Genomic DNA, 14,972 nt, shown 5'->3' with positions numbered 1-14,972 from the left:
TTAGGGCTGTTGTACATAGGGTTGCTATGAGTCGCAGGCGACTTGACGGCACATAACAACAACAACAGATGGCTTTAACAAACAAATGTATTCTCTCTAGTTTAGGCTATAAATCCAAGTTCACCATTACCAGCTCTTAGAGAAGATTTCCTTCCTCCATCAGCTCTGGGGCAAGTTCCTTGCTCTTTTTAACATCTGTGTGCTTCGTGTCCCTTGAGTATCTCCATGTGTCTTGGCACCAGCCTTCCCCTGGGTCTAGGAGATTGACAGTGCATAGACCCTAGATGCAAAGGACATGCTGCATAGGCCCTCTCTCCTTGCTTAGTGCTCTTTCCTTTTATCTCTTGTAAGATAAAAGATAATGCAAGCCACATCCCAGGAAAATACCCCTCTATATCAGGGCAGTGACCTTAAGTAAGTAAAGATGTTGTATCTCACCCTAATTCTGACTTAATTTGCATAACAAAACAACCTAATTGTCATTAATATGCCCTAACACTGCTTCATAAGTGAGCTAGAAAGACCACACACCTCCTTGCTGCAATCTCCTGTGCAATTTACAGGAAAGCCAAGAGGTCAGCTCTGAGTCCCTCTCTATACTCGACAAACACACAGAGAGACAGACAGAGACAGACACACAGAGACACACACAGACACAGACACAAACACAGACAGAGACAGACAGACACAGAGACACACACAGAACTCCACCTCAGTTAAGACAGTAGAGGTCAGGATTTGCAACATTTCACAACTGGAGGATGATTATATCAGATCACATCACAGAGGGTGATAACATCATTACACACCTGCCAAACCATGAGAGTCATGCTGAAGCCAAGTTGACATGTTTAAGGAGAAAGAGTATGCTTCATCACAGCAACAAACATGAAATTCTTGAGAGCCAGACAGGTTTAGAAGCTGCTTACATATATTAATTCCTAGGTGGTCACTATGAGTTAGAGTTGATTGAATAGAAACTAAAAACAATCCTTAAACAACTGTAAGAATAGAGACTAATGTTATTTCCATTTTCACAGATACAGAAACCGAGATGAGAGAAATAATTATTTTTCTATGTTGTGTGTACGGTAGAGTTGGAACCAACCCATAACTGACCCTCCTGCCAGTTTTCAGAGGCAGTTAATCACATGGGAGGAGATTGTCCATCCTCCCATGGAGCAACTGGTGGCCTCAAACCTCATGCCTTCAAGATTGCAGCACAACTTCTTGCCACTAGGCCACCAGAGATCCCACAGTCAGTCAAAATTTGTAACTTTCAAGCAGGCAGTCTGACACAGTCAGCCAGTCTCTTATTGTCTTCTATCCTCTGAAGGGCTCTGAATGGAGCTGAACAGGCAAAAAGTTCCCACTTCAAACCATCACAAAAAGCTTGCGATCTTGAGGGTCTATGTTATGGTGCCAGTGGGCATCTTAACAGTGACCCAAGTTCCCATCACCTGAGGGCATCTCCTGATGCATATGACTGTTGAGCCTTTGCACAATCCTGGGGAGGTCTGGTGGTGTAGTCAGCAGGGAGTAGCACTGCTGCTGTTGTTGCTGTTGTTATGTGCCATTGAATCGTTTGGGATTTATAGCGACCCTATCTATGTACAAGAGCCCTGAATGCCGTTCTATCCTGTGCCAACCTTGCTGTCTCAACACATTCATTCCCACCACTCCACTCACTGAATCGATCCATCTCATCGAGGGTCTTCCTCTCCTGTGTCATCCCTCCACTCTCCCAAACATGATGTCCCTTTCCAAGTACCAGTCCCTCCTTGCAACATGCCCAAAGTATGTCAGACGAAGCTTCAGAATCCTTGACTCCAGGGAACATTCTGGCTTCACCCTCTCCAGGACGAACCTGTTTGTTCTCCTAGCAGTCCGTGGTATATTCAACACTCTTCTCCAGCACTACAACTCAAAGGCATCAATTCTCTTTCTATCATCCCTATTCACTGTCCAACTCTCCAATGTATAGCATGTAACTGCAAAGACGATAGCCTGGATCAGGTGCACCTTAGTCTCCAGCCTGACATCGTTGCACTTCAGTACTCTTGAGAGGTCCCTCACAGCTGACTTTCCCAATGCAATTCGTATCCTGATTTCCTGTCTGCTGTTACCAAGAGTGTTGACTGTAGAGCCAAGTAAACGAAAACTGTTAACTATCTCAATCTCTTCACCATCCATACTGATGCTGCCAATTGGCCCAGTGGTGAGAATCTTTGTTTTCTTGATGTTGAGCTTCAATCCATATTGGAAGCTGTAGTCCTTGACCTTCTGCAGCAAGTGCTTCAGGTCCTCCTCAGTTTCAGTGAGCACTACTAACCTAAAGGCCACCCCTCTGGAGGTTCAAATCCACCAGCAGGTCTGTGGGAGTAATATGGGAAATATCTTGCCTTTATTATTGTTGATTGCCGTCGAGTAGAGCACAACTCATAGCAACCCTATGAACAAAAGGCCTGAAGCCTTTCTATAACTATCGTCATTTATCAAAGTTCATAGAGGCATGTTGTTTAGGAAGTGGATGCCTCAGAAACCTAGAGTCTGCAACTGCTACTCAATGATAATGAAACTGAAAGGGAGGGCAGGCTTGTAACCCCCAAAAATGAGGAACTCAGAAATGGAATTACATTGATGTGAAGAAGGAAAAAAAGATCAGTCTATCTGGATTTAAACCCTAGCCTTTCCTCTTATTGACTCTGTTACCTTGTCATGCTACAGATTCTGTCATCAACTGCAGAGTAAGTTTAATAATGGGCCACCAAACTTTGGAGTTATTGTATCCATTAAATAAGTTAGTGATGTAAATTCTTGCATTGAAGCAGCACTTTAGAAATAAAGATAAAGGTATATTTCAAGGTATCACAAAAGAAAGTGAACAAACCTACTCATCAAAATAAAAACACAGACTTAATAAATATAAATTCAACAATTAAAGATCTACAAAGAACTCAGCAAAAAAAATGAGGCAATGAAACTTTCCATCAATAATACACATACTTTCAAAAAGACACAACAAAATTATAGCAAGAAACTCATACTTAATAATTATGAATTATCATAATGTAAATTTTAGTATAATTTACATTACATTGAATGTAAATTAGTACATCAGTAAAGTGACATAGCATGGCAAAATGGGTTAAAAATACATCTTACAGACATAAAGGACAGGAAAAAGCATTTTTTTTTTTTTTAGGAAAAAGCATATTAAGAAAACAATAACATGAAGACACAAAACAATAACAAATAATAGCAAATGTTATGTGCCAGCAAGTTAGAAATGACTCATAGCTGACCCTCCAGGTTTTCAGAAACTATATATCATATATAGAAGATTGCCCACCTTTCTCCCTTGGAGTAGCTTGTGGATTTGAACTGAGTACCATTAGATTGGTAGGGTAACTCCTTACCCACTAGGCCACCAGAGCTCCATAAATCAAAAATAGCAAAATGACCATAAAGTAGACTTTAAGGCAAAATACAACAAAAAAAGATAAGGTACACTGTACAATGGTTAAAAGAGTCAATCTACCAAGAAGACATAACCATAATAAATATATATGCACTTAATGACAGAGGTAAAAGATACATGAAACAAATTCTAAGCCTCAAAAAGATAAACAGTTTAATAATAGTAGCAGGAAGCATCAATGTGCCACTTTTAGTGAAGGACAGAACAATCAAAAACTCAAAGATACAGAATGTAAAGGATGCAACCAAGTATCTCAGAACTGCAGAACACTCCACTAATGAGCAATGAAATAAACCTTCCCCAATGCATATGAGTCCTTCTCCAGAACAGACCACATTATAGGCCACAAAGCAAGCCTCAGTGAAATCCACAACATCAAAATACTACAGAGCATTTTCTCTGATCATAATGCGATAAAAGCAAAAACCAACAAGAAGAGCAAGGGAGGTAGGGGAATCATAGATGCAGCAAGTAAATAACACCTAGCTTAAAAACCACTGAGAAATAGTCAAAGATGAAATTTTTAAAATTCTACAATCAAACAAGCATGAAAAAACAAATACCAAAGCCTTTGGATTATAGCAAAAGCAGTGCTTCAAGGTCAACTTATAACAGAAAATGCACACACCAAAAAAAAGAAGGAAGGGCTAAAATAAAAACATTAGCTCTACAACTCAAATAGCACTAAAAGAAGCCCTCAGACACCACAGGGAAAGAAAGAATCAAGATTAGAGCAGAAGTAAATGAAACAGATAACAGAAAACCAATATCAACATGATCAGAAAATTGCATCTTTGAAAGGATAAATACAATAGGCAACTCATTGGCCAAATGGGCAAAAGTGAAGCTGGAGAAGTAATGTATAAAAAATGAGATCTTCAGTTCAAATCCACTAGATGCTGTGCTGGAGAAGGAGGGACAATCTCCTCCTGTACCTGTCAGATCTGATTTGATAGTATACACACACACATAATAAAATAAAATTTAAAAAATAAGAAAGAAATGAGGTCTCATTTATATGAATGCTATTACAATAGAACCAAGTTTTAAAAACTGTAAAAATACTATAAACTACTACAATAAATTTGAAAGCCTAGAAGAAATAGATGAAGAAATAGATTTCTAGAAGCACACTATCTACCTCAACCAACAGGGAAGTAGAAAAATTGAACTCACCTGAAATAGACAAATTCCTAGAAACACCCTATCTAATATGGATTACATCTCAACATCAAGGAAATAAAAATCCTCACCACTGGGTCAAGAGGCATAATCATGCTAAACGGAGAAAAGATTGAAATGATCAATTATTTCATCTTATTTGGAAACACAGTCAACACCTTTATACCAGCAGTGAGGTCAGGAGATGTATTGCACTGGGAAAGTCTGCTGTTAGTGACCCCTCCAAAGTCCTGAAAAGCAATATGTCAGTGTAAAGTCTAAAGTGCACCTGATTCAAGCAATAGTCTTTCCAGTCACCTGCTGTGCATCTGGGAGCTGGATCATGCATAGGATGACAGGAGAAAAATTGATGTCTTTGAGTTTTGGTGTGATAGAAGAATACTGAATACCCCATGGACTGCCAAAACAACAAACGGATATGTCTTGGAGAAAGAGCAACCAGAGTTCACCTCAGAGGCAAGGACAGGGAAGCTTTGTCTCACATACTTTGGCCATTTTGTTAAGAGAGGCTATTCCTTGGAAAGAGACATCATGCTTGGAAAGGTAGATGGTCACTGAAAGAGAAAAAAATTACAACAAGGTGGATTGACACAGTAGCTATAGGAACAGACTCAGGCATGTCAGAAATTATGATGATGGCCCAGGATAAGAACAGGGTTGAGATCTGATATTCATAGGGTCTCTATGAGCCTTACTCAACTCAACAGCACCTAACAAGAAAGAGGTTGAGAGGGTGTAAAGGGGCACGCTCACATGTGGATAAACAATTGGTCGTATTTCTACATACATAATTGCACATGTGGTTGTTGTTGTTGTTAAGTGCCGTCAAGTCGCAGGCGACCCATAGCGACCCTATGAAGGACAGTCCTCAATGCTTGGGTGCCTTTCATCCTCTCTCCAGGTTCATAGGGTTTCCGGAGGCAAGCTATTATGGAAGTGGATGCCACTCCTCCTTCCAAGCTTGTTTTAATCGGGGAGCTCCACGCCACACTGTCTACACTGGGTAAACAACCATTAACGCATTTGACACATCAGTGTCACAGTGTTCAGCCTCACAGCAACCACAAGTGACCGCTGTACGGCAAGTGGACACACCAGGGCTATACGACCTAGAGGAATGTTTTAACAAAAACAATGAAAGACAGGCCCGAGGGCTGCGCATTAAAAGTCACCCACCTTTGGCTTGGTAGCATCATATTCAAGTTGCACATATTCAAGTATATTACTGTAGACAGTAGAGCACACAATAGAACATAGAAACTTCTCAGACATAATCAAGCACCATGTTCAGCCAAGGTCCTAGACTTGAGTGGAGGACCATAGACTTGGGGACATCTACAACCACTCATCATTTATAATGATAATGTCCTGCATGTAACGTCTGTGGTCTTGAAAGCTTACAATTAACCACTAAAAAGACAGCTATTGGTGTCCTCTCATTCAGGGCAAAAGAGTGACGAAAACTAGACTTAAGGGTGCAATTAGTCCAAAGGACTAAATACCCACAGTCTGTGTGACTTGAGTCCAGAAAAACTAGATGGTGCTAAGCTTCCACTCCTACCTTCTCTCTGACTAAGATCACAGCCAAGGCTCCTGGACACAATAGGAAGAAAACACAGTACAAAAAAAATCAAATTCACAAATAACACCAGACTTACTAGTCAGAGTGAGACAGGAAGAACTCCCAAGCCTTAAGACAGCCTTCTGATCTGGCTAGAACTGAAGTCATTCCAAGAGACTTACCTTTCAGCTAAACAATAGAGACCTATAAAATAAAACCATTAACATACACCTGAAAGGAATCTGTTTGTAGAATGATTGTGTGTACAAGATCAAAAAGATTATATTTGCCCAAAAGTAAATATAAAAAGGTAAGAAGAGATAGAAAACGCTGACAAAAGGAAACGGGGAACCCAGGGCAGAAATGGGGAGCATTCTGACACACTGTGAGGAAAACAACCATTGCCACAGAACATTTTATGTATAAACTATCAAATGGGAAAATAATTTGTTCTATAAACATTCCCCTAAAGCACATGAAAAACAAATCAACAACAGTTTAAATGTTAGGTCTGATTATTATTATATACCTGCATTTGGGTCTGAAAATAGTACCTGGTACACCTTTATCACGGTTCATAATTACACGTCTATTTGGAACCACCAATGTTTCACATACTGAATGAGTGTAGCTGACCCTGTACTGCTCCACATACAGAAGTTCACAGGATAACTTTGTTTTCTTTTAATAATAAAGATAAAAGCTCAGTTTGCCCCGAAGTGTGTGATGTATGTGTGTATGTGTGTGTGTGTGTGTGTGTTGTATACACACACACGCACACTTACAAGTGAGAGGTGGCCTAGCCACAGAAATGGGCAACTCACAGCCACATATTACAGTGCCTTCATTTTTTTTTTAAGCAAGTCAAGAATTTAATCATGAAATCAAGCAAGTTCCCACAGTTGCACTCCTAACAATAAGATAAATTCTGGAAACCCTAGCAAGATTTCCAGGATTCCAGGCTGAAGAGTTATGCCCCCAACTGACAAGAACAGTCATTTTAGAGAGATGTGTCACATGGGCCTTTCCTTCTGACACCAGACGTACAAAGGATCTCTTCAACAGTCCAAATGGTTCCTTATCTAGTAGAAATTCACTTCTGGATCCTGTGGCCCTTAGAATCCCTAAGTGGTGCAAAGAGTTAATGCACTCAGGTGCTCAATGAAAGGTTGGCACGTAAAATACAACTATTAGGGTCTTCTCATCCAGGGCAAAAGGCAATGAAGGAAAACTAGGTCACAGCCAATGGGAATCCAAGAAGTACAGTTCCCCTCCAACCCACATGGGTTCACCGTGAGTTAGGGTTGACTATGGCAGCGGCTTGGTGGTGCTGGATGACATCAGCAGCACCTGGCAGGCTATTGCTGTGGTCACTTGTCTTTGTGGTGACAAGAATTGTGGCTCCTTCCTCCATAGCCGGAAAGGGGAAGACATGGTCAAGGTCAACCTTCGGTTTGCTCTTGACACAGTCCTCACAGCTGCATTCTTCCACAGTGTACCCCAGGCCTCTCGGGAGGACAATATCAACACCAGTCTTGCTGTTGTCCAGGTCAGCCTTAGCCACATCCTGGAGAGCTGGTCCTGATTATGCAAAAAACAAAAACTAAACCAAAAAAACAACCCAGAAACGTTAACCTCCACTCCCCAGAGCAGGTGGTCACAGAAGCCAGATTCTAAAAGCCATGTGAAAGGTTTCATGCAAGAAGAGTGTGTCCTGCACTAGGAAGTCACAAGCTGGCCGACCACAGGCCCCACCCACTTGGTTTGAAGGCATGCATGGTTTCGGTCACACAGCGTTCTTAAGCATTTTGGTTCTTAGGCTTAATGTTTGCTCACACTGAAAAATTAAGGCATCTTACCAGCTAATTGAGATGACAGGTCTCTCTTTTTAAAAGGCAATAAAAATCACCACCAGCTGCTCTGAAGGAGAAGGATGGGCAATCTCCTGAGCTATTTACTGCCTCTGGAAACCTGCTGGAAGGTCAGCTATGGGTCGGTTCCGACTCGACGGTACACAAAAACAACAACAGGACCGAAAGGTAATAAAAAGCATCAACACGAAGAGGACACCCCTACATGGAGGCTGTCAGCTGACACCTGCAGAGCGCGGCTGCCCTGGAGCTGAAGCCTCCACCTGCTCTCCTCCCCACACATTTGTAACCCACTTGGCCTGTGTAAGCATTTGAGCTTTAGAGCCTATCTTATACTCTTGAAAATGACAGAAATTACCATATGTCACAGAGCTCAGAACCAGCCTGTGGGTGACACTTTAGAATCCAAAAAGAGAGGATGCTTTTCCGACAGAGCATTTTGCAGCAGATGAAAAAAAAACCTCTTGTGATCACATGAGGAAAGAATTGGCGTTATGCCCTCATCATACACCTGGGAAGATATGTGTTACATTCTTGATGTTCCATAGTGTAGCTCCATTAAAAAAATAAATAAAAATCACACTTAGAGTTATTCCTCATCTGGCTGGCGGACTCCAGGCAAAGAAGGAAAAATGAGTAATTGAGGTGAATGCAGAACAGCCATCTTCTGCTCCCTGTTGCATCAGAAAGCAACCGAAAGGTGTAGCTCTTATACATAATGCATGGAGAATAAATACACACAGAAACAGGGCAATGGCAGCTAAGGGTATGGAATCAGAGAACAGGCTACTGGAAAATTTTTATCTTAAAATGCCCTTAAGTAAAACATTCATTTCCTGAGACTCAATCTCCACTGAATCAAGACTACTGTCTTTAAGAGAGTTGCCCAAATAATCCAGGGGCAACTGGTTATTCATTTCTAGCATTTCTCAGTAGTAAATGGTTCAGTCAAGGACACTGCCCTCAAATTGGTATGGAAAACGCAGCCACACATCTTGGTAAATAGACTTTTCCTGACAGGAGTAAAGCTGGCTAACCATTTCCAACAGCATGGCATTTAATCTATGTGCTAATGTTAGCCAAAGAGAGAGGTAGTTTTGAGGGTTTAATAGAGCAATTATGGAAGGAAGAATTAGGGGGAAATGCTAGCATTGAAAGAAAGCAGTAAAGGCGGTATCAGAATGAAGACAGCTCACTTCTAGCAATGTTGTTGACAGGTAGTATCAAGTCAACTACAGCCAACAATAATCCTAGCAACAACAAGTCTAAACCCTGTAGTATCGCGTGGCATCCTCAACATCTCTGATATTCTTGAGCCCATTGCTGCAGTCACTGTGTCAAGCCATCTGGCTCAGAGTCTTCCTCTCTTTCACTGTCCCTCCTCCACCTTTCCAAGCCTGTCCCTCTCCAAGGAATAGCCTCTCCTAGCAACATGCCCAAAGTATATGACATGAAACTGTATCATCTTTGCCTCTGAGAAGCCCTCTGGCTGCACCTTCTCCAAGTCACATCTGTTTATACTTTCTGCCAATAAGTTCATGTAGCATAACTGTCCTTTCTAGCACTTTAAAGGGTGCCCTGTGAAACTACTACTCCACGTTAAAAAGAACTTAAACTAGCCGGGCTCACCCCTTGGAAATCAACTTCAAAGACTCACATCACCCAACTCACCTGTGTTTTTCAATTTGTCCTTCAGTAGCTCAGCACTCATCTTCTTAAACAAGAACATGAGCACGAAAACAGCCAGAGAAACGATCATACACAGGCCCAGGCAGGTCCACAGAATAATCACATTTGACCCCTTCACTGAATTATTCAGACCTTTATTAAAAGAACATCAGATAACATATCACATCAGCTGTAGATAATTTGTCGCTCCGTTCTCCCCAGCATTGACTTTGAAATTCTAAATAGCAGCTAATGAGGAGAGTTTTCTAAAAATCTCTTTTGCTAACAGTGCTGTATAAAAGTTTAGTTCTGAATAATTCCTTTGTTCCAGGAGGCATTTAAATCACTGCCTCCCCACACCCCCACCACCACCCTGTCTTTTAGAATAGGGGTGGGGAGGAATCTCACTACCTTCCTGGGACCGTTTATCCAATGAATAAATACAGCAGTTGCTCTAGAAAGCAGGCATCACACAAAATGAATAACTGCTCAAGAAATACTACTTACTCGAGTTACAATAACGCTGGCAGGAGACAGGAGGGGTATTGGGGCATCGAAGGTGACAAGGTTTGCAAGCACGGAGCAAACCGTCAAAATACTCATTTTGGGAGCACTGCTGAGCCATCTGGAACTTGATCACAGAGAAGAAATAAGGGAACTTGGAAAGAACAGCATGGAAGGGCAAGTCAAATCGCATCCAGAAATCTCTCACGAATGATGTGACAGCAGCTAGAGTATGAAAGAGGAGGGGAAAGAGCTTAATATGACAAACTTGGTTCTTAAGGAGATTGTCTCTGTGTGGCTAAGAATTTGAATACCAACGCTAATTCAAGTTCTAAGTTTGAGGCCTGGATAGGATAGGGCATGCAGCATCAATACCAAGAGCAAACTGTGCCTGAAACAGAAACTGCTTATTTATAGAGGACATTTCTCACACAGGTGACAGTTGCAAGATGCAAGAAGCCTGGGGCACAAAGCAGACATTTACTAACCATTTGGAAGTGTTTGTTAGAAGAGATCCCATGAAGGGAAATGAGACCATATTTATACTTCCTGGAGAACTTAAAATCTAATGAAAATCACTCTTAGCTAACCACAAATGAGGCATTCAACTTCACATCCAAAAAGCTCAAAATAGCTTCAAGTAGGATAAATTCAGCTACGCAAACCTCAACACATCATCAAAACTGTGAAAGTCCAAGACCAAAATAAGATTCCTAATGTTAAGACTCCATAACATGGCGAGCTCTGGTGGCCTAGTGGCAGGAAACTGCACTGCAATCCCAGAGGTAAGCGGTTCAAGTCCACCAGATGCTCTGCTGAAGAGGGAGGAACAATCGCCTCCTGTACCAGTCAGATCCAATTTGACGGTACACACATAAAATAAATAAATAAAAACTAAAAAAAAAATAAAATACTAAACTAAAAGACTCCATAACCTGTTGAGAGAGTGAAGGAGTTCTCAAAATATTACGGGATTTCTAACCTAGTAATAAAGACCCGGAAGCAGGATTGATGCCTTTGAGCTGTGGTGTTGGAAGAGTCCTGAAAATCTCATGGGCTGCCAAGAGAAGAAACAGGCAAAAATGCAGCCAGAGGGCTCCTTGGAGGCACAGACAATAAAGCTTCACCTCACACATTTCCGGCATGTTGCTAGGAGGGGCTATCCCTTGGAAAGGAACAATATGCTTGGAAAGGTGGAGGGATGCTGAAAGAAAGGAAGACCCCCAACCAGGTGGATTGACAGTGACTGCTGCAATGGGCTTGTGTCAGAGATGATGAAGATGGCACAGGATAGGACAGGGTTCAGATCTGTCTTCACAGGGTCATTATGGGTCATATTCATCTTGATAGCACCTAACAACAACCACCACCACCTAGAAGAACTGCAAATACCACTGTCAGGAATTAGGAAGTCTAGAGAAAGAGCTTAAGTGGCAAAAAGTTGGAGGGAAGGTTAGGATATTTTATTATTAATGCAAGTCATTAATCAAGTAATGTTTCCATTGAGGGAAGAATTCTGATGGGCCAATAGAAAAGTCATGGAGTTTATTTTTCTTTTCAGGGCATCCTGATGGCACAGTGTTACACAAAAGGTCAGCAGTTTGGATCCACTAACTGTTCCTTGGGAGAAAGATGGATAGTTCCCTCCCTTAAAGGTTTACAGCCTCTATCTTCTCACTCCAGTAACAACAGCAAATTTCAACAGAGCACCAAACAACAAATGCTGGCGAGCTTGTGGAAAAACTGGAACCCTTACTCACTGTTGGTGGGAGTGTGAAATGGTGCAACCACTGTGGAAGGCAGTATGGCACTTTCTCAAAAAGTTGGAAATAGAAATACCATTTGATCCAGCAATTGCACTACTGGGAATGTACCCTAAAGAAACCAGAACTGCCTCCCAAGCAGATATATGTATGCCCATGTTTATTTTAAAAAAAAAAGAGGTAGGGCTATGACAGAGCCATAGCAAACTATTATATATATATCACCAATGTTTATTGCAACTCTGTTCTCAATAGCAAAGAGATGAAAGCAACCCAAGAGCCCATCAACAAATGAATGGATAGAGAAGCTGTGGTATATTCACACAATGGAATACTACGCTGCACTGAAAAACAAGGAACTCATGCAATATTATACAAAATGGTGACCCTGGAGGACATTATGTTGAGTGAAATATCTAAGTCCCCAAACAACAAATATTGCGTAATATCACTGTTATAAAACAGGACTGACATGGGGGTTGGGGAGAAACTAAGAAAAGAGAGGATAAATAATGAACACTACATTGAAACAGATAAAGGAAAGAGCTATTTAAAAGAAATATATGTCTAGGTATTACTTGGATGACAATAGTCCAAAATAAGAGGTACATAGCAAATTGGGCTGGAGGGGCGGGGATGGGAGGGAAGAAATTGTGCAACAATGAAAGAATCTTTTTAAAGAGAAAAGCAAACTTGGAGGGGGAGGTAGGGAAGAAAATGTGCAACAATGAATGAATGGAAATCTCAGTTTTCTGTAAACTTTCATTAAAATATCAATAAAAAAGAAAAATATGGGGGTGGGGAAGGCTTACAGCCTCAGAAACCCAATGGAGGGTCAGCATGATTCGGAACCACTTATGGGCAGCGTGTTGAGTTTTGAGTTTTGAGTGAGGTAAATTAAGGTGCCCTGGTGGTGAACTGGCTAAGTGCTCTGCTGCCAACCAAAAGAGCGACAGGATTAGCCACTGCTTAGAAGAAACACGTGACTCTGCTTCTGTGAACATGACAGCCTGAAAGCTCTGTAGGAGAGATCTACTCTGTCCTGCAAGGTTACTGCTGGTGTTAGGTGCCGTCATGAGATAGAGACCCTATGAACAATGGGTCTGAACCTTGCCCTATCCTGTGCCATCTTTACCATCTCTGATCACAATCACTGTGGCAATCCATCTCACTGAGAGAGTCTTTCTCTCGCTGACCCTCCACCTTTCCAAGCCTATTGGTCTAGCGTATTGGTGGTAATTTTTGTTTTCTTGATATTGAGATACAACACATATTGAAAGCTGCAGTTCCTGACCTTCTAAAGAAAGCACTTCAAGTCCTCCTCACTTTTAGCGAGCAAGGTTGTATCATTTGCATAGTGCTGGTTGTTGATGAGCCTTCCTCCAATTGTGATACTACACTTTTTTCCATAAAGACCACACTTCCAGTCCTTGCCTTGCTTGGCTTACTGGAATAACCTCTGTAGAGGGTCTCCTGCATGTAAGGCAAGAATTCTCCACATGAACCACCACTATCCTCTACTTGACTACTAAACCCCTTTCTGTAGAACACAATTAAGGGGAAAATTAGAAGATATTTTCTCCACGATTCCCTCTATCTCTAAAAGACTGCTTCTGGAATAGTGCAGAGTAACACTGGAACAGAAGCAGTATCAAGACTCTTAAAAAAGATTTTTAGTTGGGGGGGGGTGCACTGGTGTGAGAACATCCTCTAAAGAGCACTGTGTCTAACCTCAGCCTTCACTGAAAAAACAGACATCCACTCCCTTAGCCAGCTCCAGCTTCAGCACTCGCCCACAGCTCTAAAGAAGCAAAGAGATGCAGCCTCAGATTTTCAAAGCTGTTGGTAGCAAATTTCACAGGGAAAACTTTCGCCCAACCAAAAGATGTTTTTTTCTAGAATTTGACTTTTATCCCTTAGCTCCTAACTGAAACACTCCATTTCTTTCTAGGGATGTAGTAGAGTTTTCTCCTGAAAAGAGACCTCCAGGAACTTGATCATACATGTAGTCCTTGGCTTCTCTTGGCTTCCTGGAATAACCTCTGCACTAGACTGTGTCAGTTTGGCTTCCCTGGGAACTGTGGTTTTTGAGAGTCCCCTTTCCTGTATAGTTTCAAGCTGGAGATTAGTCAAAAGAAGAGCGTGCATGAGATCTGAAAGGCGGAGATGAAGCAGGAGTCACTACTCTATGAAGGGTGTCATTGTCAGATACAGGAATGGATTTTAACAGAGACGCCCAGAAGGTTTCAGCTGGCCCGCACTTTCCTCTGTTCCATATCCAGACTGTCTTCTCAAATGCCGGCCCTGCTGACCAGGTAGCCTCAGGCCTCCCACCAGATGCTTGGCTGAAGACTCATCTAAGTGGGAGCTACACAGCTCCATGAGCTCCTTGTCCCACGTGGGGAGCTAAATAGGCCTGAATTCTCAGATCAAGTGATTGGCTACTGCTTCTCTGATGTTTGGCATTCCTTAGCTCCTCCTATGATTGTGTAAGGCCTACAAAATAAAAACTACCTGCCCTTACCTCGATTCTCATGCAACTCCATGTGACGCTAATCCTACTAACCTGGGATTTTTGTGAGGATGAAATGAGATCAGAATGGAGCATATAAATGAATGTGCAATAATTTAAAAGCACAACTCCTGGTCGAGCATAAGTGCTCAACAAATCTTGGCTCTTTTGGTGTTAGTAGCAGGAAGCTGAGAACTAGAGAATTTCTGGGGAAGGTGTTTTCCCAAGGCTAGCTAAGAGAATGTAACCAGGGATCTCACCAAGATTATACTCAAACCAAAGCCATTAAAACATAAGTACTAGTATGATGAAGATGAAACAGTTAAAATTCCAAATGTACAAGGTACAACTTGACAGCACACAACATACCATCCTCATAGAGTTTTTGAGGGCCTGTTATTTCAGAACTAGAAGGAAGGCATCTAAAATG

General features: G+C 41.7%; 1 protein-coding gene across 1 annotated transcript; it reads right to left on the bottom strand.

Moving 5' to 3' along the window:
- Nucleotides 1-7,512: 7,512 nt before the first annotated feature.
- Nucleotides 7,513-14,576, bottom strand: TNFRSF17 (tumor necrosis factor receptor superfamily, member 17). Its single transcript, XM_006894521.1, has 4 exons — nt 14,555-14,576; nt 10,271-10,492; nt 9,767-9,916; nt 7,513-7,805 (listed from the first exon to the last, which is right to left on the bottom strand). The coding sequence occupies exons 1-4, from the start codon at nt 14,574-14,576 to the stop codon at nt 7,513-7,515; spliced, it is 687 nt and encodes a 228-aa protein (XP_006894583.1).
- Nucleotides 14,577-14,972: the final 396 nt, after the last annotated feature.

Source organism: Elephantulus edwardii, unplaced genomic scaffold, assembly GCF_000299155.1.
Source record: "Elephantulus edwardii isolate Elephantulus edwardi_28Jun2011 unplaced genomic scaffold, EleEdw1.0 scaffold00145, whole genome shotgun sequence".
Lineage (NCBI taxonomy): Eukaryota > Metazoa > Chordata > Mammalia > Macroscelidea > Macroscelididae > Elephantulus > Elephantulus edwardii.
Note: the sequence above shows the minus strand (reverse complement) of the source record. Positions and strands in the feature narration are given on the sequence as shown.